At 42.1% G+C, this 25452-nt stretch overlaps 1 protein-coding gene across 1 annotated transcript in view; it reads right to left on the bottom strand.

Moving 5' to 3' along the window:
* Positions 1-25452, bottom strand: part of fat4 (FAT atypical cadherin 4) — a 101858-nt gene that overhangs the window by 16647 nt on the left and 59759 nt on the right. Inside the window, exons 5-11 of the mRNA XM_085469840.1 lie at positions 22319-23241; positions 20070-20244; positions 9084-9264; positions 7096-7346; positions 2522-6871; positions 836-940; positions 121-428 (exon numbers count right to left, since the gene is read on the bottom strand). Of these exons, the coding sequence (XP_085325966.1) occupies positions 121-428; positions 836-940; positions 2522-6871; positions 7096-7346; positions 9084-9264; positions 20070-20244; positions 22319-23241 (6293 nt within the window). The remainder of the gene's footprint in view (positions 1-120; positions 429-835; positions 941-2521; positions 6872-7095; positions 7347-9083; positions 9265-20069; positions 20245-22318; positions 23242-25452) is intronic.

The following is a 25452-nucleotide window of genomic DNA, read 5'->3' as shown; positions in this document are numbered from 1 at the left end:
TCCTAAATGTTTTTGCTGCTAGACCCATAAAAACGAATATGCCACTTAAAGCAAGAGCGAATGATGAGAAACATTTAGAGTATGAGATATTTTCTATCGTAAAAAAACAGGAATTCTTACCATCCCAGCTCTCCTGGCAATGACTGTGTGGAACTGCCCATCCGAAACTTTTATCATGGTCATCAATTTATAAGTTCCACTTCCCAAGTTAAAAGAGAAGCGCATCTGTCCCTCGAAGATCTCCAAAGCCAGGAACTCCGCCTTGTCTCCGGTCTGGTTATCGTGGTTGTATAAAAGCAGCGCGTTGCTCTTCAGGGTAGCAAACTTGATATATATGTAGTTATTGTTGGGATCCAGAGACGGAAACTCCATGTAGGAGAGCTCCTCAAAGCCATAGCTGTTCAACTCGCAGTGCTTGCCGAAAACCCCTGAGGAAAAAAACAGACCGAAAGTGGAATCATGGAGGAAGCCAATGAATGATTCACAGTGCTGCTGTGATAAAAATATCTACAGATAAAACAGAATCTTTATCAAGCAGCATTATCTGCTTTGTATATAGAAGTAACAAAGCAGATATCGTAGCTGTGCGATCACAGTCTTGCAAAAGACTCTTCAAAAAGTTGAAAACTTTTTTTTTCTTGCATCAACTGGAGACTACTACTGAGGACAGCAATACAACACATGAAAAATGGAGACAAAAAATGAAATGACAGTTTCCACATTTGTTTAAGAAATCAAAGGTTAAGAATGAAATAGCTGCTGGGAGAGTGCACATCTGAATTTGTCCATCTTGCTTTTCAATTTAATACCCTGAAAGTTTCCTACTATTACTTACCAAATGGACAATGACAGTAATATCCATCCACTCGATTCTGACAGGACCCGCCATTAAAACACGGGTTACACTCACAGTGATTGATGATGGAATCACACGTTTTGCCTGGGTTCACAGAACAACACAAATTAAAATGGATGGGGTGGCAGACAACACAGGAAAACCCCAAAGGGAACACAGTTCACTTTCCCCACAGGCCAAGTCATGCACGCCTTTCATCGCCTCACAGCTGAGAAATGCACTGCAAAAAAAAGATCCATTTAACTACGTACTACACCTTTAAATCTCATTCAAGCTCAAACAACAATACGATAAAAGTGAAAACTGTAAGTTCACCTGTTTCAGTGCAGTTTCACAAAGCTATTTTGGAAATAGCATTGCTTGCCCAAGATGATATCATTTGACCAAAAACAACATCTTGAAACTTTTATAGGAAAAAAACGAAATGATCTCATTCAACTGGCAGATTCCTCTCACTAGGAATAATCAGATTTTCAAACTCATTGCAAATTATGTTTGGACGAGGCTGTTTTTTTTTGGTTTTGGTTTTGTTTTGTTTGTGTGGGATTTTTTTTTGCAGGGCAGAAAGGCAAATAGTTGGAATGTACACAAATGGCCACCATACATACAAACAAACATATAAATGAAGTTTAAACATCACGATAAGGAATGCGACGTTGATAATACAAATAATACACTGGCTCCGAGAGAACAAACGGTTCATGAGTGGTTAAATAGAAAAAGATTGACAATGAACTTTTGAAAATGCATTTATGCTGTAAATCTTGAGACAAGTTGCTTAATGGAGACAGATTCTGCTGCCAAACACCAGTTGTGGAAACAGGAAGTTGAGAGTTCACCAGGAGGGCATGCAAACTACTGTAAGTCAATAGGTGCCTTTCTGCAGGAGGGTCATTTATCTTGATGAAACCTAAAGAATTGTGCTCATTTTTTATCATCATAATAAAAAAGGACAGTAATGACTTGACTTGAGGCAAATTGCCTGCTACAGCCCGCTTTGAAAATGCCTTTCAGATGCTACAGTCAGAGGCTGAACAACATACAGGTCCAAATGACCTTGAATGTAATTCCACTTAAAATCCACTCCCTTTTTATCAAGGGTAATAATGAAGCATATTCATTACATTTCCAAATTAAAAGGCCTGATTGGATCTGTTATAAAGCTGCTCATTTGTCATGCAGCTCAAAACCCTGCCAAATGAGAAATCCTTGATTAAGAAATTCCTGTGTATACAGTTGGATCAGAAATGTATCTGTGTGTGGCCAGAGTTGCATGCACATGAACACACACAATGAAATGCGATAGTGGTGAACTGCGTGTGGAGCCTAGACTCAAGTCCTGACTACGGTCAGCTTCGCATCATCCTCTTTATTAAAGCAAACATGGCGGGCTGATATGCATCACAGCTGATACCCCCCGCCTCCCAAACAGCAATCCAAAAATCAAACTGTTTTTGGCAGTGATGCTTGTATGCTATGGCTACAACACCTCCTGGAAACATTCAGAAGCAAATATTTTCATTGGACCTAAAGTCATCTGTGTGACTCCAGTATTGTGGGAGTTTTAATGCGCGCATGTGTGCGTGTCCCCGCGTGCTTTTTTCCAAGCCTAACACGAGTGGCTTTAAGGTCAAACATAAAATGTGACTCCTGCGTGTGTAGTACCTGCAAAGCCAGATTTACAGAGACAGTTGAAACCGCCTGGGAAATTCTGGCACAGCGCCCCGTTCTTGCAGGGATTGGAAAGGCATTCATTGACATCCCTCTCACAGGCCTTGCCGGTGAAACCTTCTGGACAGGTGCAGGAGAAATCCCCCACCAGATTATGGCAGGTGCCGCCATTGTGGCAGGGCGATGGCTGGCACTCATCGATGTCCGTCTCACACAGAGCTCCTGTGTATCCTGGCCTGCAGCTGCAGGCGTAGGGCTGCAGGGGGTGGTTGGAAACAAGGATCACTGGGACGCTTTCTTCTGTCTTAATATCAGGCCCGACACTGAGACGCCTCTTGCAGCTGCCTCCATTCTGGCACGGGTTGCGTGTGCAAGGATCATGGTCCACCGCATCTATTTGCACCCCGCTCTGTCTATATAAAATGTCTTTGATACTCTGGAAGAATGTGGCCACGCCGCTCGGGTTGACATATTGTCCGTGGCCACGTTTCACAGCTGCCATCACGAAAGTCTGATTGTTGAGCTCAAATGCTCCATAAATCAGCACCCCTGTGCCTAGTCCTGCTAGCTGAGAGTTGGCAATGCGTAGGAAGCTGAGGTAGTGGTTGGTGAGGAAGCTTTTGACTCCGTCAGAGTGGAGTCGGATGAGTATGCTGTTATCCACCGTAGCATTGTTGAAGCCCACGAAGAGGACTTTGGCTGTGTTACTAACTGAACCGTGGACACCGTCGCTGCTGCGGATGGTTAGGTCAAACGTTCCATCTGTTGAGCGAGCTTTAGAGTTGAGGTTGCACGTTCCAGTTGGGATACTAAACAGACCTGAAGATGGAGGTATAAGGGAACAGTGGAACCTGTCCTGAATATCCGGGTCTTGGGGTCTAACGTCTCCCAAAGAACCACCAGGAAACATGTTTCCAAAGTAGTGGACCAAGATTTCCATGGACCTGGGCTCTGAAGGGTTGTCATTCTGATCATTTATTTTCACGTGAACTGTTCCCGTGGAGGACATTTGCGGCACGCCAGAATCCTTGATCACAACAGAGAGGTAGAAATCACTAATCTGCTCTCTGTCAATCTCCCGACTTGTGGTTAAGACTCCAGCTGGACTAAGACTGAAGTAGCTTTTGGCAGAGCCAGAATTGAGGAGGCTATATAGAAAGGGGCCTTGGTTGGGTGGTAGATCTGGGTCAGAGGCTGTCAATGTTGTGACTGCAGTGCCAGCTCTCTGGTTCTCCATGACCTCAGCGTAGGTTTTAGTTAAAGTCGGGCCGTTATCATTGATATCTTCAAGATTCACAATCACCGTGGTGCTTCCGGTTGCGGGAGGTGTGCCAGTATCCACAGCGAGAATCGTCAGATTATACACAGGAATTGTCTCTCTGTCTAGCTCTGCAGCCACAGACACTTGGCCAGTTTTTGCGTTGATTGTAAAAATATTTTTATCAGACTCAGGAGCTATGGAGTAGGAAAATCTGCTCCAGCTTGGGACAGAGTCCGAGTCTCCAGCACTCACAAAAGTCACCAGACCACCGGGTGAGAGACCTTCACTGACCTGGACATCATAAAGTTCATTAGTAAAAACAGGCGGATCGTTTGCATCAAGAATAGTGATATTCACAAACACCTCATCAATATCTGCCCCATGGATGCTTCCTGCATTCTTGGCTAACACCTTCAGTGAAACCTTCTCCTCTTTCTCACGATCCAGAGTACCTGTGACATAAATCTGGCCCGTCCTCTTGTTGATGCCAAAGCCCTTCTTTCTGCTCCTACCAAAAATGAGGTAGTAAACTACTCCATCTTCTCCTTGGTCTCGATCACTGGCAAATACTTCCCCTACCACTGTTCCTTTTGGAGCAGCTTCTGAGATTTCAAAGTAGTACTGTTTGGAGACAAAGCGCGGCACGTATTCGTTGGCTCCCTTTAGCTGAATGTTGACGTTGGCGAAGCTGCAGCGCTCTTCGTCTGGGACATTGAAGGCCTTGACTGTTAAATGGTAGACCTGCTTAGCCTCATAATCCAAGAAGCCCTGGGTGGTGATGATGCCCGTGTTCGGGTCAATAACAAAGAGGTCACTGTCTGACGATTGAATCACATAAGCCATGACCGCGTTAGCTCCCGAATCAAGGTCTGTACCATTCAGTTTGATCACGGTGGTGCCACTGGGAACGTTCTCCTGCACAATGGGGAAGTACTCATCAGGATCAAACACAGGAGGGTTGTCGTTCACATCAGTCACGTGTACTGTGACTGAGACGTAGCTTGTTTTTGCAATCCAACCACCGTCAGTGGCTGAAACCCTAAGCTCGTGCTGTTGCTTTTCTTCAAAGTCCAGAGGGTGAGCTAAGGATAACACTCCAGTTCTACTGTTAAGTGCAAACAGACCCTTGTCGTTGCCTGAAGTAATATTGTACGTGATAAGGCCATTCATCTCTTTGTCTTTGTCTCTTGCAGACAGGGTCCTTATTGCTGTTCCCACAGCAAGGCTTTCAGGTACAGTAGCTGAGATTTGGCTTTGCGAGAACTCGGGTGTGTGGTGGTTTTCCTCCGTAACTGCTATACTCACTGTCGTCTGTGCAGACAACGGAGGATTTCCTTTGTCGCTTGCAGTGATTTTAATCTGGAAAATTTTATTCATATCTGATGTAAGCGAAGAGGCAACAGTAATCCATCCACTTGTTTTATCTAGTTTGAATTTACTAGAGCTATTTCCACCTGTCATTAGGTACTCTACCTCGGAATTAAGGCCAAAATCTTTCTTGTCCTGAGCTACAACCCTGAGCAGTCGGGTGCCAACTTTTACACTTTTAGTGACAGGTGTAAAGTAGCTGGGGGAATTAAACTCAGGGGGATTATCATTGCTGTCTACAATGTTCACAATAACTGTTGTCTCACTCATCAAAGGCTTGAGTGCTCGGTCCGAGGCTGTCACAATGAAGCTGTGGCGGTTTATATTTATACTGCTAGCACCTGTTGAGTTCTGATATTTTAACTGCTGCTTTACAAATATCTCTCCAGTGCTGGCATTAATTCTAAAATACTCTGACTGGGATCGGATGAAATAGAAAATTTTGCCATTGAAATCCTCGTCGGGATCAGTGGCGGACACCCGTGTGACCAGAGAGCCCACCTCTGTGAGCTCAGGATAGTCCAGATAGTAAGACGGTCGACTAAATCTGGGGGCATTATCATTAATATCAGTTATGAATACGGTGACATCTGTGCTTACTGTCCAGCCGCTGTCATGGGCAGACACTTTGACAATGTAGTGATTAGTGTCTTCTCTATTGAGTGGCCTGCTAATTGTTATGTCTCCTGTGTTTGGATTAATATTGAATGGAAGGCTGGTATCTGTAATTGAATATCGGCTAATGGCATTTGAACCGGCATCCTCGTCAGTGGTGGTGACTCTGGTGACAGTGTAACCCACAGGGGCATTTTCAGCCACTGTAGCACTGAAGATCTTGGAAAACCTGGGGGCATTGTCATTCACATCCAGTACGTTGATTAGTACTTTGACTATTGTGTTTTTGGGTGGCAAACCGCGGTCAGTGGCTTTGACTTTCAAAGTGTACAGAGCCACCTTCTCCCGGTCCAGTGGCCTGGTGGTTCGTATTTCACCGGTGGCTCGATTGATGCTGAAACTGTTCTCTTTGTTGCCCTCAATGATGGCATATTCCAGCTGTCCATTTGGCCCACTGTCCAGATCAACGGCAGAGACCATAAGCACCCCCTTGGGTGGAAGATTCTCCAGTATCTCAGCATGGAAGGGATCCTTATCAAATACTGGGTGATTGTCATTCACATCCAGCACAGCTATTTCCAATTTCTCATAAGAGGAGTAAGGTGGGAAGCCCTGATCTCTGGCCTCAATCCAGAGGACATACTTCTGTATGTTTTCATAATCCAGTGGATGTCTGATAGACAACTTGCCTGACAGCTGGTCGATATGAAAAGCATTATCCAGGTTCCCACTGGCAATGTAATATGACAGCGGCCCGCCTCTCATAGAAGACCCGGTCACAGTTGTAACAATGTGGTTGCTTGGCTGGCTTTCAGGGAATGTGAATGCATGCTCCCTCAACTTAATGACAGGGAAGTTTCCTCCAGTAACAAAGCGAACAGTCACGGTAGTCGTATCTGTTTTGGGATTAGCTCCGCCGTCTTTTACTCGAACTGTAAGTGTAACTTCTGAATTTCCAGTTAGCCTCTCATTGGCAGTGATGGCACCTCTGACTGGGTCGATCTTGAATTTCTCAGCATTGCGGCCCATCAGCGAGTAGTGTAGCTGGGCGTTTGAACCAGAGTCCTCATCAGTGACAGTAACGGCAAAGACCAAGGACCCTGAAGACATAAATGTGAATGAATGAGTCTTTGGCACAGTGATTTAGCAGACTAATTACTTATGTAGACATTAAAAAATAGAGTTTATTTTAGCATTTTAGTTAATTTTAGCATTTTCTGACATAGTTAAAATATTAAGCTATGCCTAATAACACAGTACAATGACAGAGCGAAAAGGTGCACACCACAACTTTTATTTAGCACCTTTTAATGCATGTGCTCACCTGCTGCAGTAGATGCGGGGATGTGGGTGACATAGGGGTGGTGGTGAAAACGTGGGGGGTTGTCATTAATGTCGGCCACTGTCACGGACACAGTAGCAGAGCTGGACAAGCCCTCGGGCTGGCCTCCATCTGTTGCCACTACCAGCAGCTGGTAATTGGCCCTGTCTTCTCGGTCCAGCAGGGAGCTGGTGATAATCTGTCCTGTAGCTGGGTTGATGGAGAACTGACCGCGTCCTCCGGTCAGGCTGTAGCTGTAGGATAAACACAGAAGGACATGTTTTAGTGAAAAACAAAAACAAAGACTGCATAGCAATTTGATGATGATAATGATGCTGTATCAGGAATTTTTGCAGTCATCTTTAATACAAATCAATATTATTCATTTGGTGTTATTGGATATCTTTTATTATTCTTTATTGAAACAGCAATTTTGAATTCATCCACACATAATTTCCTGGGCATTATTAAAGTATTCTGATTCTGACATCAAATACTTGCATATATATAGACTGTAGTTATGTAGTCTGCTACTCTGCACTGACTGAAGCACCTTGTTCAGTGCGACAAAGTTGCCTATAGAGGGCACTGTTTCAAGGTTCACATTAGCACAGTGAGGGGGGAATATGGTCAGAGATGGTCCCCACACTACACTGCGGTCACATCAAATCAGTGACATATTTAACTAAAGTGTCCATTTGCTTTCATGCTCTGTGGGGTCTAGGCTGCATTCTCCAGAATCATGCATTTGATTTATCTTCCTCATTGTTATATTTGTTATTGTGTAATCCAAAAATGACAAGAATTTTAATACTTATAAAAATACATGGTACAGAAAGCAAACAAAACATACATAATATCAAGTCAACACTCAGGGGGCTAAAATCTTTTGCTTTCAAACAAATATCAGGTTTCACCCTGTATCTCCCGAGTCTCCAGCAGGACCCAGACATAAATGTAAGCTGACACATACATGTACACACCAGTGCATATTTTGAAAAGGTTTCTTGAAAAAGCATCCCCCTCCAGAGATGGGATGACAAATTGCAGAACAATGTGTGAATGCAGTGCTGGTGCAAAGCTTATTTGGACATTGAAAACAATGTAAACTGTCCACAGATGCTTGTGGTCAGAACATAGTCCAGAGACAAGTCCAAGCTCGGGACTTACATTTAACGGGCTGTGAAAATCAAAACTAATAACTATTTGTAACCAGTTCTGGGCCCCGAACCCCTGATGGGTACATCTCGTTCTGTCATAGACAATTAACATCCTCATTACTATGTTTTGGGAAACTGGAGCACGCTGCGGTACCCCCAAATGTGTACCCAGTGGGGCTGCCGAAGAAAGAGAGGGGGCTGGACTTGAGTCAGTGTCCGGCCTGAGAGAGACTGGCCAGAAACTCTTACAAGCTTCCCCCTGGAGGGGCTTGTGAGTGTGAAAAAGCTTGAAAATCGCACCCCAAAACAATGACTTTGGGTTTTGACTATGACGCTACACTCCGTGACTAAATTTCTATCATCCATTGCAACATTGGTCTGGAATTTTACAGAGCTGGAAGTGAGTTAAAGAGTTTTACTGTATGGCCCCAAAAGGGTATTTTCACACCAGGGTGTAAAATCAGAGCATGAAATCAAACTGAAGCTGGCCTGACTGTGGAACTCAGTAGTTCCTGGGACCATATAGAGTGACATCTTATAAGAAGTGGCTTCAGTGACGTGTGGACACTAATGTTTTTATTTTACTCTATTTGATATTTCATGTTCTTTAGAAAAAGATCTTTGGGAAAACTCGGATTTTCCAAGTCAGTTCAGGGAATTTCAAACTTCAACTATCTGAATATGTTTGAGTGGTTTCATTTTATGAATCCTGTTCAAAAGAGCCATTTCCCACTTTGAATGATCAGAATATCTACAGCATACCAGGGGTCCCACTGACTGCAATAAGTTGGAGTCTGGTTGGAATAAACAACTGAAAATGAAAAAGAATACCTTATAACACCATTAACTCCCACGTCTGCATCAGAGCTGTTGACCAAAAGCACATCTGTCCCAGTTGGGGCATCCTCCATGATGGTGGTGTGAAAGATAGAAGAAGTGAAAACGGGGACATTATCGTTAACGTCATCCACCATAACTGTTACCGTCCCTGTCCCACTCAGTGATGGAGTGCCTGGAGATGGAAGAAAGAAAAAAAGAAACATGACTGACAGTAGCAGTTTACTTCTCCTTGAGTGATCACCTTAAAGAGAAGTGAAGGAGAAACTGACTCACTTGTTGGGACAGAAACAACTCATTAACCTTTCAGCAAACCGAATATGGAGATTATTCCAAGTGACAGAATTACAAACTCTGTTTTTGTGGGGACACGTGAGTGCCATTAAGTCCCCTTCTGACTTTGGACACATGATTTATTGTACACGACTTGTCATTTGCAGCAAGATCCACACTGAAGCAATTCACATTCCTGCAAAGGCTCGACCACACTGTTCCTGCTGCATTTAATTCAAGAAAATGTCTTTAGTCGTGGGTATGCACTTTCCACGGGTTGTACTGTCACATCAACGCACATCAGCGAAAAACACATCAAAGGGGCTCAATGTCTCTGAAACCAAATCTTTCAGGCGTCCTTCCTGGGGTCTTGGACGCTCACCGATTTAATCTCCACAGAGAGGTATCTATTTTAAGGTGCGCGGCACTGTGCGAGATATTAGAGCGAGAAGAAGTGCTATTTTCAGCAAAAATCCGACCGTTTTTTTTTCCCAGAGCAGGTGACGAAACACGGTTTGCTGCGACCCGGGGGGATGGATTTAAATCAATAGCAGATGAAAACGAGCCGCAATGCAGAAAAACCTGAACAGAAAAAAGACATTCAGGCATCTGCCTTGCTTGAGCTGCCCTTTATAATACATCCCTAAAAGGCACAGCGAACTGGCTAATCTATATTCCAAACATAAGCGCGAGTTTTCAGGCTTGTTACTGAAAGTCACAATATGGGATCTGGAGACATCCTTAAAAGCTTGATGCTATTTTGAGTTCTTAATGATTTCCATATGGTTTACAGTATGAATAATACAAGGACAGAGAGCACCTGAGGACTGAAAAAAGCTGAGATGTGAAAGCCGTAGGAGCTATTTTTCCCACCTCTTACATGTAGTTGTTCCCTCCTGTAGCTCTCTTCAGGAATCTGTGTGAATATGTCAACTATAATACAACCAAATAAAAACATACACGATCCCGATCTTGTGTCTCATGTCCCTGTGTACTCAGCTGCTCAAAACATCAGATGCTTGAACTTGTGTACCGTGGAGGCCTGGATTAATAAGAGATAATAAAAAACATTTGGATGGTGGCCACCAAGATTCTCTCTTAATGCTCTTAAATAAAGAATCAGAGAAAAGTGGGTGCCGAGGGGTGGAGGGTCAGAAAGAAAGCTAGAGGGATTCTATGGCTTTATTGCACAGCCAGCATGGATTAGTTATAAATATGAGGAAATCAGGCCAACATGCTGTTATATTTTGCACCAGTTCTTCTCATTTGGAAGTCAGATGAAACATCTTTGCTGCTGCAGTCTCCCGAGAGTGCTGTTGACACAATGATGTTTTTCAGTCATATTTATACGCCACTAAAAGGTTGTGTCAGAGGTTTATTCCTGTTAAAAGGGAGTTTTTCCCTTCCCACTGTCACCAAAGCGATTGCTCACAGGGTGTCATCTGATTGTTGGGGTTTCTCTGTTTTCTCTGTATTATTGTGGGTTTTTTAGTTTACAATATGAAGAGCCTTGAGGCAATTGTTGTTGTGATTTCACGCTATATAAATAAAACTGAATATCAATTGCTACTACCTTATCAGTATTAAAAGCAATATAATTTAGAGACCTGTGTATTACATGCAATCGGCGCTCCCTGCAAACTATGCTCAAACTACTTAAGAGTGTGTGTGTTTGTGTGTTTGAGCACAAAGAAAATCCTCCACAGGCTCTACAGCTGGGAATTGCTGACACTGAGTTCTGGGTCCTTGCGGGCAGAGAGCACAAAAGAGATCTTTCCCTGTGAACATCAACAAATTTGAACATTACTGTGGGGCTTGGATACCGCAGCCACTTCTTTCAGGAGGGCTGGGGATTCCTCAAAAAACGAGATTTGTGATAGTTTACCGTAACATTACTTTACTGCCTGGCTTTATGATAATAAACAGACATTTGGCCTCAGGCTTGTAATGCACCCAGGTTTTCTGGTCAGAACAGAAGTGGCTAACATTGGCATTCAGAATAAACAGAGCTGAATTCCAGAAGCAAAATAAATGACACAAAAAGAGGTGACAGTAAACACATTTCATCCCAAAAGAGACCCAGAAACCATACAACACTAATCTTTAGTGACTCATTACCAAAGCGAATCACTGAAGAGCCCTCTGCTGCTCTAGCTATACTGACTCCCGTGTTTATACCCATACATAGGCAATGTTGAATTTTGTATTTCCACCTTTACAAATATTTGTGATTATGAAAAATCCGCTTATAAACAACATTCTCTGCAGCTAGTTACACGGGACATCTGACCACAAATTTGGTGCCAAATACAAAGAATTAACAGTGGCGGAAACATAATCTGAGCATAAAATGTAAACCAATCCCCTCTATATAGCTTCATCGCAGACTTATTATGTAATAACCACAACATGTGTCAGCAAGATTATTTAATTAACATCATGCTTTACTGTAGCTTTCTAATCCGCCTATACTTGGACCCGAGGTATCGTTTGTCTCAGCAAGTTTCATTTGACATGAATCATCATTCAGGAGGTTGTTATAGCAATAGATTAGAGCAGCTTTCGCTCCTCCTCAGGTGATCCTCTTAATTGAGGAGCGATCCAAGTCAGCAAGGCGTCTGTATCACTTTAAATTAACCAGCAAGGAGCCGCAGGTGGTAAGTAAAGTGTGTTTGACAGTCAGCAACTCGCTAAGACTGCTGTTGATCAAAGATGTTCTGTACAGGCTGGAGCTGCTGATGGCTGATAAGAGGCTCTGAGAGCTAAGTGGCTTTGTCTACCAATGCAGTCAATGCAGGAATGATTTGTTTTTGAATATCAAGCGCACCGCAGTATTTTTCTGAACTTAACTGATACCGACCGAGCGCAGCAGTCGCATTTCAATAGCATTGTTCCCCTCACTAAGAGAGGAAGCCAGCCAAGCTAAAACGCTAGCACCGACTGTGTGCATCTATGTGTATGTGGAGCACACCGCCCTCCTTTTAGGCATTTCATTTTTGCACAGGATGTGATGTCACAACCTGTTTACTGCCTGTGAACGGTCAGCCTTCTCTGTTGGGACCTTCAAAGACTCTGTCACCCAACACATCAGGGACTCTGGGGCCCAGGGCACTGTTACACCAGCTAATCCTTAGCAAGCACAGAACAGAGACACCCCACCCCCTCTAACGCTCTGTCCAAAGCTGAACCTGCGTTGACCCAGCAGATGATAGGCATGGGCTCAAATTGAGGATTTTTCACATCTTTCTTGGTGTATCACTTCTCACAGCATCATGCAACTCCGTGCAGTTTCTGAACGTGCCTTCTTGGCCTCATGGGGCTAACTGATATCACATAACCCCCTGGCAGCTGTTACCCCCTCCAAGCATCCTGTTCGATGTGTAAATAGTTCAGATCTATCTTGTTACATTGCGTGGGATGACAGATTTAGTAAAGGAACACTATATCTTGGCAGGTATGCAAATGTATGTAGATGACAGTTGTTTCAAATAGTTATGGCTGGTGTGAGACATTGTTGAGATTCATATGACGGCAGACTAAATAACAGGGTCAGCGCTGCAGTCGAGTAAGTCATCATCTGTTTCCGATTCTTAAATTTCCTCTGCATCCTGTACCTGTAATAGTAAGAAATCAATCCCAGAGCATTTTTTTTAAACGTACAAAATAATCTCCGTCCAGTTCTTCTTTCTGTGGAGGGAGTGACTCAACAGGAGAGGAATGCTCTCCAAGAGTGCTGAGAAATGCCAGCATCTCCTCCAAACAGTCTTCGCTGGAATCTGGCAAAGCACAGGGAAGAGTGTCAGGGTCAATGATTTAGATTACTGCAGACAAGGCGGGTGTCACCTCGTGCACGGCAGGGATATGGCGAGGAAATTTGCCTGGATCTGGCAGAGCACAATTTGGCCCACCGCTGGACGACAAATGACATCATTTTACCATGGAAAGAGAACTGGTGGAAACTTGCAGCGGGAAGTCAGCTGCCTACCAGTGGCAGCCATGCACTGCGGTTAGACAAATATTTTTTCCATTGGCAAGTCCTGTCCCCAGACCCTTTCTTTTATGTGAGCAGTAGTTCTTAAGGTAAATTTTAAACTTTTATAGGGCTGCATTAACCACAGACATTAAAGACATTGTAAAGGTAATCTAATGCTATTAGCCTCCATGAAACAAAAACTATCCAAGACAATATTCAACAACATATGTACCAGCATATTTAGCATATTCAAGTTGATATTAGGAAAGCGTGATCAGTTTTGTTTGCATTCATAGCACCAGCATGCCTTAAGAGCCATAAGACAGATAAGGTAATCAAGGCACTACCTTACCTCTTGCCGATGTTTGTGCCATGAGCGTAATCCTATTTCAGGGGTTAATCTCAAGTCATTTAGGAAAGCAAACCTGCCCCCCCCCGACACTACACTTCTGGTGAGTAAAACCTCGCATTATTACGCACTGTCTCATTAAAATCTCATTCAAATGTCAAAGAAAATTGCTTTCAAAGCTACTGCCACTAGTATTATTTATTGTTGCACAGAAGGAATCGAGGTTTGAGCCGAGAGGAGTGTGCTGCCTCAATCAGTAAAGAAAATAGTGAACTCTCTGGCACCATGTTTCCATGAGGTGTTTTTGTACCAGAGCCACTAAGTTCTGATGTGATAACTCTGCCTTCTGTTCAAGGGTTTTCTCCAATGCAAGACATCAGACCGATGGTGTTCAGATAAAAGGTTTTTATCCGTGAGCAGCCATTACACTATAGCAGCGGTCCCCAACCTTTTTTGCGCCACGGACCGGTTTATGCCCGACAATATTTTCACGGACCGGCCTTTAAGGTGTCGCGGATAAATACAACAAAATAAAACTAGTACCAGTACCGAAAAAAAGAAGATTTATTCATAACACACGTGAAAAGACCCAGGAAAACCGAGTAAACGATAAAAACGATAACAAAATAACGCTGAAAACCGATAAAAACCCTGAAAACCATACATTTCACACCTGAGCCTCAACTCTCGTGGCCCGGTACCAAACGACTCACGGACCGGTCCGAGGCCCGGGGGTTGGGGACCGCTGCACTACAGGATAAAGGAAAAAGACACAGGCGTCAGTGCACACAAAGGGGCGCTCAAAGTGCTCGAGCCGATTCCTCCTTGCTTTAATTGAATCTCGATGCACCATTACCATTTAATTAAACGCAGCGCATCCCCTTCAGATCTAGGAATGACACAGCTGGATCAGTGACAACTAAAACAGAGTCCTCTGTTTGATATTTCACAATAACCCTAAAAGAACTTAAAGTGTTTGTTAAACTGGCAATGGGACTGACACTTAAACCTTCCCACTAATATTTCACTGCTGCATCTGAGATCACATCTAAGAGCTTTCTTTCAGTTCGAATCACAACTGGGGGAAACTGGAAAAGCCTAGAATAACCCCAAGGAAGGAGTGTGCAAAATAACAAGCTTTCTGACTAAAGTAGACCAACTGACCATCTGTTGTAGCCTCCTCCATCGAAGAGATCCACAGAGAGGTTTCCCCATAAGCCTCTCAAGTCAGAAAGCATTGTCTAGCAAAAACATATGGCAGGGTCTAAGCACCTTATTAGTGTACATTACCGCTGGACAAATCACATTAACCTTTAAGAAGGTGCTGTGGCCATACTTTCTGAACTAGAGGGGGTACAAATACACGTGTTAATGATGATTAAGCTACGTGTTTTCTGACCGCCGCAGCTGCTATGAGGGTGCACGGCGCTGTGAGAGCCTCACGGGGGGTTTTGAAGGAGACAGCAGCGCTCACCTCCTGGGAAAAGCTGCGAGTCACCCTGAGTTGCTCAGCTTAAGCCGTGCTAAGAAGAAGGTTTGAGTGTCTGTGCTGGCACAAGAGATAATCTCTTCCTTTAATATACGACTGCCTGATGTTTTATCGAAAAAAGAAATGAGGAAGGACAAAGCTGGGATGTCCAAACAGCCAGGTTCATTAAAGTGGGAAGTTGAGGACAGGTTGACTTTGGGAAGACGAATGAATGTGTAAATTTATGAGACAGCCCATCTGTAGCCTGAAGCTTAAGGCTAAACGGTTAATTACGGTTTATGGACTGCGGCTAGATTGTGCTCTTAAGGGACAGCGTAAATAAAACACATCATTACTCAGGGGGGGTGAGAATTGGCTGCCAACAAGCCAAAATTGACATTTTTCTGCCTCTGAGAACCTGTTGCTTTGCGACAAAGCTTCTTTTAATGCAACCCTGTCCGGCACCCATGAAAGACCTCGTGGAGCCGAGAGCAGGGTGCAAGCTGTCCCACTGCACAGTTTGCCAAACATAACAGAGTAAACAGAGGTTTTCTCACAGTTAACAAGCAACAGAGTGAAAGGGATATCTCAGCAGAACACTCAAAGCTGCTACCCAGCATAAAGGGAGCTAGAATATTCCTAATAATATGGCAATGTCAGTGGCATCCATCAAATTAAACCTAGAATCTTATACAGCTCCCTGGTTATTTATGGAGTGCTGCGTCTGAATGCTTTTGCATAATTTCTTCCACATATGTTACAGATACGGGTTGGCGGTTTGCAAGCATGCAAAAAAAAAAACAAAAACCCTATCGACAGACACAGAGCGGAGCTTTTTTTCATAGTTTAGGGCCCGTGGTGAAATTTAATGAAGTGATTTGCCTTTTGTGTTTTTATTACTGTGGTGCTTTTATTTGCTGTGTTGAAGAATATTTGGAAATCCCAATCTAGCACTGGGTCTGTGCACCATTCAGTGACTGCTTTCCATTTTATGGTGACACAGCAATACCAGCAGATCATAACATAGTGTGAGAGGTGGAAAACTTATACTGCCAGAATAACTTGCTCATAACACAACTCTATAATGTTCATACATGGGCCACATAAAGCTGAAATATGACTTTGGAAAAGTGTTTAAGAGCGAAAGCATGCACTTATATTCACATACATATTACACAGATTTTCAGTAAGCAAAAAAAAAGTGCGTTAGCAATGGCCACATGTAGTTCTGATGGGTTTATTTTTGTGAGAAAGTGATGTGGTAGCCAGGGCTCCTCGGTGAATAAACATCATTAAAAAGTGGATCTTGCCAGGCCGAAGCACCAATCATTCAGCCCACACCACCTTTTTAATACACGCCTTCTCCCTCCTCCACAACTTACCAAAGCTATTTACACAAACATTCAGATCCTGCAAATGTTAGTGTGTACCAGAGAGTGGAAAAGAGAAAACAGGCGATAGGAAAAAACTCTGCAAGACCACATTGTTACTGCAGAGTTTTTTAAGAGCTGATCCAGAATGTTACTGCTCTGTTAAAGTTCATTTGAGGAACCTGATATTTTATTTGGCCAAGTCCTTTGTTGCCACTAGACTGCAGACTGGGTGAAACCATCAGAAATGGACCCTATTAAAGATTTTTTATGGCAAGTGTTGGACAGTGATCTAGCGATGTCTCGGCCACGTTTTAACGCCACGTTATCAGCGTACGCGCAGGACTTTGTTTGCTCCGTCCATGTTTGCCTAATATGACAAAGACTGATGGATATATGCTGGCATTAAATTTTCTCTGTTGTTTTTTGCTCAAAACCTGACGACAGGCTGGAGATTGACAGATCATTATTCAACCAAACAAGTCCAGGGGAAAGAAAACTCAAGAATACGGAAGGGTTTACACGCCAGATTCATGGGAGCCATTTAAGAGCATAAAGGATTCTGCTTTTAAATAGGCATGGTCATTAAAATTCTTTATCTGCTAAGCGGTCGTTTAGCCCCCCAAAACTCTCCCCTCACCCACCAGCCAAAAGACCATATACAAACAGCGCGGCACTATGGAGCGATGTGCTGGAGGGATGTGAAAGACATGGGATTTCTATGCGCTCGTATCCGCCATAATAGGCATGGGCCAAGGGATTTACTGTGCCTTCTCTTTAATAAATGTGGTCAAACGCTCTGCATGTCAATGCGCCCCGAGGATGCTCTCACCACCACACGCAGACTTGCACAAACTCGAAGGCAACACACAAATGCACAAAAAAACATATGTATGAACAAATAATCATTGCGTGTCTACTAATCTGCAGACACAAGCATAAGCACGCAACAAATCAGTTAATCGCTAATTTAAATCAAATTAGGTCAGTTTTTATAACTTTTATTAGTTGAAAGGGTTTCCAAAAACATTGAAAAAGAGGAAGTTCAAGTGGGAATACCTACTTTTAAAAAGATCCAAGAGATTAACAAAGCAAGGCAGACAGCAAGAAACTCCTGTATGAAAAAAGAAGCTTTTGGCTATATTACTGTCTGAAAAATTCATGGATTCAGGAAAAACAATATAAGAAAATAGATTATATTAATCAAAAGCATTAGGGTTAACTTTAAAGCTGATCAGATCACCTCAAACCCGACAAACTGCCGTGTGCATGAAAATATGTTCTCCACAACCACAGATGCCTACTTAAAGCCATAACAGCAACATTGTTTTGCAAAAGCATTTGCGACTCTGTGGGAGATCTCACTGTTGTGCATTCTTCCGAGCAGGCAAAACTTGTACATTACTAAGCAGTGGCTTGAAAATCTGACTTGCCTGCAGCTGATCCCAGATGTTGGCTGAGTAAAAACAACAGTCCGGGTCTGCGTACTCCAAACCCCAAATATCTTCATGTATCTGCACAACTAGTAAACTCAAAAATGCAGAAACAAAACAAATTCCCATAAACAAGGAAGGGAGACTTAAAAAAAGGAGAAGAAATATTCTGTGTCAGATTTCCTCTCTACATGATGCCTTGTAAAACAGCTTTACGCAGCTTGTATGGATGCCACAAGTTGTGGGGGCTGAGCACAGACTTTCAAATAATTGCAGAAGTTTACCAAATTGTGTTCTTCTCACGAGCCAGAACACATTATGAGAAGCACCCAGTGGGCGCCTTTGTTTCCAACCATTTCATGACAGATTTCGCCGTTAGCACAACAGAGGGAGAATACAGGAGTTCTCTTAATGAGTTCACATGACAAGGGACCACTAAATCAAAAATGCACAGGGACACAGCTCTAGAAATCAGTGTAGAAAAAGACTAGGATCTATTTATAGAATGTATAAAGAAAAAAGCTGAGTTAGAAAGAAAGAAGAAGTTTGGGATGTAGCAGTTTCTCTTAGTCATAATCAAGTTTTTAGGGCACAATGGCTGCAGGGAGATTTTCCCTTGGATTTTACATAACAACCACGACACCAGTTTTTCAGCAAGCAGACAATCGAGACGTTTTCTGAAAGAATAGGACGCCTTTGCATAAGAAATCCTCTGGATTTATTTTTCTCTATGTTCTTTATGTTACGACAGACAAAAGCGGGCTTTAACATGTAAAGATGAATGCGTGCGGTTGCAAATGGGTCACGTTAGACGGCAGACTTGGAGACATGTCTGCCCCATCCACCTTCAAACATTTCCTGACAGATAGCGCCTGGGAGAAACATTTCCCTCCACTGACTGAGGCCTCAAAAATGTGAGAAAATGCTGCTGGGTAATTTGGACTGTACTATGATTATGGTGTTTTTGATATTTAGATATTCTACCCCAAATCCCTCTTTCTGCCTTGGCATTGTACTGAGATGTCCTGTCAAAATATTTTGGAATTGTTGTCAGGGTTTTAAATATGGACGCAGCGTGAAGGGTACAAATGAGATCAAATCTTAATTAGCATGTTCACTTTGTTAAGCAACTTTTTCCATGTGGCACAGATCTCACAACAGCTTACTTTGACAAAACAAAAAAAAACAAAAACAAAAAAAAAAGATGTTTGAGCAGGGACTTGATTTTACTTTTATAGACAATTTTATAATAAATATTCTAATATTCCAATGATTAAATGATGAGGTAATGAATATACTGCTTAAGTGTTTTTCAAAACAAGATACTCCAGGCAACACCGAGCCAATTCTCACCAAAGTCTCTGCATAAAGTCAAAAATACACAGCATTATGAACGGTCACATGGTCAATCCAGGAATGAAACGGAACCACCCTGAGACCATGACGGCCGCACCAGAGGAGCTCAGGGAAACATATATTTAACTGGGATACCATGTGATTTGGCTGCAACGGGGATATGCATGTACTGCTTTAACTGCACATTAACTGGCCTCTATGCAATAACAAGTTAACCTTTTATCTGGCTATAACAAGCTCTACCGCAGTATCCAAATAAACAGAGGATGCTATTCAATTGAACCCGCTGAAAAGACTTCTGTGGATTAGGTCAAAAAAAAAAAAAAAAAAAAAACACCCACTAGTTTGCAAGCTAAAAACTCCAGATTGTTTGGGTTATTGTGCCACACAAAAAGACCTCGGAGCAGACTATGAAATCAAAATGCTGTTTGTTGACATTGCTGTTACTTCATGACAATATTCTTTTTCAGCTGTGTTTTGCAGGCTGATTACAAAATATTGCCTGTGCTTTGCTTAAATTCAACAATGTCCATATAGGGACATATGCAATACTTAGAGCTCACTAGATAAACCAGATCATGGATGATAACTTGAACACGTTACACGTGGAATGAGTTCAGATGTAAACAATTGATTCTGGAATACTGAAACATAAGGCGGCTGAGCCTGCATAAAATAATCTTTTGCTTAAAAAGCGCCAAACATTTCAAGATGCTATCGGCTGCCTTCGCGGCTCGAAACCTTTAATGCAGTCATACCTGAGTCGGTGGCTGTGATCAGAAGGATGTATTTCTCTTGCACTTCCCGGTCAAGCGTCTCGGTCAGGCTCAGCTGACCGCTGGAGGACAGGGTGAACGCGCCTTCATCGTTCCCGCCGCTGAGCATGTAGCTTAGCTGACCATTTGCACCTTGGTCATCGTCTCTAGCAATAACCTGGAAATCATGAAAAAATATGTTTATTTACAACAAACAGAAAAAATGTAAAAAAAAATACAAAAAGCAAAAGGTGAAAAGTACAAAATGGATCATTCTAAAGTAATTTAAGTTTGTGTTCGTTTTTTATACAAATTCCAGCCATAATTCCAATTACGGTGAGAAATCGCATGATGCTTTTTACTACATTTGTTTTTTAGATTTGATTTGCTGTTACTACTATCATGAGAACATTAGATAAAATTGAACTAAGTAAGAACTGAGACAAAACAGACATGAAATTGATAGGGTGGGTTGTGAAGTAGCTTGCAGAGACAGTGGTCTGTGGGCAGGCTGAAACATCTTAAATGTAGGATTTATATAAGATATGTAAACGTGAGGTGCAGAAGGGGAAAAAGATGAGCCATATGCTAACAGATTAGTCAGTATATGGCAGTCAATGAATTTAAAATAAGTCTGTAATTGCATTTGGATCATTAAACTTACTCTATTAGTAATGATACAACACACAGAGAGCCTCATTAGTCAGTATTTTGAACTAAACTTTACTAATAATACTCTTTTACTTCAGTAAACACACTTTTTTATTTTGTAACATTTATTTTAATTTGATATTTCTTCTTTTATGTAAGAAAAGATTGTAATTATTGTTAATTTTTCATTATGTGTTTAGTATGTGTTTTATTATGTGTTAACTTTTCAATTTTGCAGCTTTATGAGACGAGTTCATTTTAACCACATAATTAAATCTATTAAATAACTTCTTATTCCAGGCTTTGGGCACATTATCAGAATGCAAATGAAAGAAAAATACAACTGTAAAATATAAATACTTAAAGTAAAACAGTGTCCCTTTTAAAAGAAGATACAACACCTTCTTCTTATGAACGAAAAGCAATAAAACATGTTGACTGAGATTTATATGCAGCTAAATTAACTGAATGAGGTTAGTGATGAATAATTCCTCTCAACCTATATGTCTTGTACAGGATAATGGTAAAAGTTATCTATTTCTGTAAGTTCTGTAAAATTAGGTTCAGGTACAGGTTTTGTGTGTACGCACAGATAAAAGTTTCTTGGTCTGTATAAATAATCTTGACATTTCAGTGTGTTGAGCAAATAGACCGTTTTACATGGTTTAAAAGATCTTATATTCTTAAAATCAAAAATAAGCTGTTAACAAACTTCAATTTTCCTTTTTTTCTAATCCCAGGGAGCTTGATTTACAAAGCTGCATCAATTTAACCCTGTCTGCAAGTAACCCAGCATAACCACGGACCTCACTGAATCTCACAGTTGAGGCTTAATTACCTTCACGGTGTTCAGCGGCACCATGAAGGTAATTGCTGAGGGAAGGAAGATCATTACTTATTCACTTTGTCGAATCAGACTTTCAAAGGGAATCCACCAAGAAGAAAACCAGAGTCACACACTGTGGGCTGCTGTGGGAATTGCAGACAGACATCTATTTAATGGTTTCTAAAGTATAAAACTATTTGCCAATCGTACTTTGCTGCAACTACTCACTGGTGTGCCCAGATGCATTGTGGGCTTTCCTGTGCATGTATCAGTTAGGTATAGCTACATTTTGTGGGTAAACCCACTGCGCCTGGGCCCATAACTGTATCCTCATTTCCTCACTGGGTACACGAGTGAAAGTGCAATTTACTCTGTCACCGGAAATCTGCGTTTCCAGTCCATTTTTTATGTATGGCTCATTTAGTCATCAGGGTGGTTAGAATGTTAATCGTCTCGTCATGCAATTTAGCTGAGTTTCATATTTCGCTGAAATCCTATAAAGCCCTAATTGAGCAGAACAAATGATAGTTGTATATCATTTCTTTATCATTTCACCCAAGTATTTGCTGCAGCATTTAGCAAAATAAGATCACCAAACTTAGTGGTTTAGTGCCCTAATAGCACTCACACACCTGCACTTATTAAGTTAGTTTAACTACTACGAATTTGGTTGAGGCATTAAGCTTGTTAGAACCTTTTTTCACCCTGGAAGACCTTTCTGTGAATTTCACTTAATGTCTTGGCATATGAAAATAAATAAAGCCCAAAAACTAACCTGCAGAATGTTTTTCGGTAGGTTCTCAAGGTTCTCTTGAACATTGACAGTGTAAGGAGAGAGCTCAAAAACAGGTGAGCAGTCATTAACATCCAGTAAAACAATGTTGACTGTTGCTCGGTCCACCCTGGGGCTGCTGCTACGGTCTGCAGCTTGGACCACCAATGAATAGGATGAACGCGCCTCTCGGTCCAGCTGTTTGGCCACTGAGATCACCCCCGTGACAGAATCGATCCGGAAATCAGAGTTGGTGTTTCCCCCAGAGATAGAGAAACGGATCTGCCCATTGGTGCCTTCGTCAGCATCGCTAGCAAACACCTGGATGACATCAGTCCCCGTCAAGATGTTCTCCTCGATCTCGATGTCATAGATATTCTGCGAGAAGCTCGGGGTATTGTCGTTGACGTCCAAAACCACCATAGTCACATCCATTGTCGAAGAGAGAGGCGGTTCGCCCTTATCTGTAGCTACGACTGTGAGCGTGTAGTTGGAAAGCTCCTCTCTATCAAGTTCCCCAATCAACCGGACATCTCCGTCTATTGTACCAATGCTGAACTTGTTACCGAACGGGCCTCTGAGGGAGTACTCCACGTAGCTGTTGGGCCCACTGTCAGCATCTGTGGCTTGGGTCGTGAACACGACTGTGTCCACTGGAGTGTTCTCCTGGATGTAAGTCATCTTCTGAGAAGTGAAGGTCGGTGGGCAGTCATTGACATCCAGAAGAATGATCGACACTTGGGCAGTGCTGGTGAAGCGGGTAATGGGAGGTGGGGCTAGGTCATTTACTGTGACTACCAGGTTATAGAAAGACTGGGTTTCCCTGTCCAAAGACTTCTTAGTTTGGAGGACCCCATCTTTGGTGATGACAAAGTGGCCCTGGGGATCCCCAGATGCGATTTTGTAGAGGAGCTGTGCATTCTGGCCTGAAAAACATGGCAAGATGCAGGTCTTTAGAAGATAAAAACAATATCAGGAAGGTGAAAGTTAGATTAATCTGTTAGATTTTCTGCACCAAACCAATATGATAACTGAAAATACCTAAATATCATCTTCCATGCAGTTACTTCTTTCAAATTAAAAGACCTCATTTTACACTCTGATTTTTTAAATTGAGTTTAAATGAAATTATTTGATGTGGCCTTGAACAGAAAGGACAGCATGGTGGAGGTCAAATACTGATAACTCTGACTGACATCCATTGTTCTAGATATAACTGTTAGATATTCTCCATGTTTTTGAATTAGGCACTTATATACATTATCAACTTCCATTTCCACAAATTGTGCATGTGCAACAGCTCTGTGCTACTCTTATCATCCGAGTAGACAATCTATTCATGTAAAATGACAGATTGCTATCAGAAAGAAATACCACTGTAACCACTTCCTCAACTGATAGTTTTGGAAAATCCCTCTGAACTGAAATATTTATTTTAAGCAACATAACTACAATGTCTGTGAATGAATGGATGGATGCACTAAACTATCCAACCTTGAAATCTGGCCTAATCTGTACAACCGCCCTGGAAGTGGGGGTTAAAACAAGCTTAAATTGAGCATCTGTAATTCAACTCAACAGGGTATTCATGCGGAAAACGCCGCCACCTTCCCACACTCTTGTGTGCATTTACAGTTTACAAGTAATCTCTTATCAAAAGCTTGAGTGCTACTTCTATCTGAGTTTTGGCTACGCTGTCTAGAGCCAAAGTCTGGGGGTCAGGGGTCAGGGCTTAGGAAGCGCTAACAATGGCGGTGTTTTGTTTTGACAGTGCAGAGCGGCAGCTATATATCTGAGAGGACGACGTGGTCAGATTATGTGGACAGTGGAGAAAGAAGCCAGACTTTGGTTGAGAACTAGGCAGCATATTTCCCAGGAATGTAGGTCACAATAACCACATTAGGCCCGGGTGAAGCGATAATTACAGCAGAGGAGAGTAGCGGTGGCCGTTCAAATACCACACGCTTCTTCACAGACATGAAACCCACCACCTGAAACGCAGAAATAACTCCAGCCGCTTAATCACATGGTGAAGATGTTGTATTTCATCAAATCAATTATGTGCGACTCAAAATAAAAACGAAAAATAAAATGTAGGCTTGAGAGCTTCTGTGTAACCAGCTGTCATAACAAAGTGACAGGCCTCTGTTAAATTAATCTACTAAGGCTAGCTCACACTTGATTTATACGATGAGAGTACATTACTGCTTTAAACATGCCCACTGAGCAGCGTTTATGAGTACACTGACATCACCGGAATACTTCCAGGACTTAACTTGACGACTGTGTTTTCAAGTACAGTTAAAAAAGGCTCATCTTCAGACATATTTATCTTCAACAAGTGCCAAATAGTTCCAAATGTAGCAAAACATTTAGTGGCATATCAGTTTTAAGTCATCTGAACTGTTGCATAGAGTGAAATCAGTGCCACAGCTGCACTAGTATTTCTCATTTTGTCTGATAAGTGATGTTTAATACGAAACTAAGCTTACAAGAAATGAAAAAAATATATATAATTATAAACACTATATATCAAAGCATGGGAAAATTCCACATTGCTTATTTTAGAAGGGGACCACCACTCTACCTACTGAGGTATCCCTGCCCTTTTGTCATATTTAATATGGTTACACACAATGACGTGAGCAGCGTATGTGTTTATATATACACTCCACTATATATACAAGTATATGTAAAATTAATACTTAAATCACACCTTGATTTGACAAACGAAAGAATCTTTACTGATGTAAATCTTATCATTTTTTTCCAAATATTGAACGACATACCAACAATCAGGGGAGAAAAAATCATCAACCCTTTGAGACCTAGACTCAAAATCACAGCCAAAGTCAAGGTTAAATATTGAAATCGCAGGTTCATCCAAGTTCTGTCATAATGTTGCTCAGTAATGTGTCCTCAGGTGCTTGTTGGATTCAGGTCTGGGGAACGTGAGGGCCAGTCACTGGGATCAATGCCTTCATCATCCTTCACCATTGCCTAGATACTCTGGCCACCAGATATTATCCTGCACCAGGAGGAACCCACTGCACCAGTATAATGTCTGACACTGGGACTTTGTCCTACTACCTAACAAAAGTCAGGGTACTGTTGGCTAGCATGTGGAGGTCTGAAGG

The sequence above is a fragment of the Copadichromis virginalis genome, linkage group LG2 (genome assembly GCF_057382275.1).
Source record: "Copadichromis virginalis isolate Kocher_CV1m ecotype Utaka linkage group LG2, C_Virginalis_male_GT1.1, whole genome shotgun sequence".
NCBI lineage: Eukaryota > Metazoa > Chordata > Actinopteri > Cichliformes > Cichlidae > Copadichromis > Copadichromis virginalis.
The sequence above is the reverse complement of the archived record's forward strand: the minus strand, read 5'-3'. Positions and strand labels throughout refer to the sequence as shown.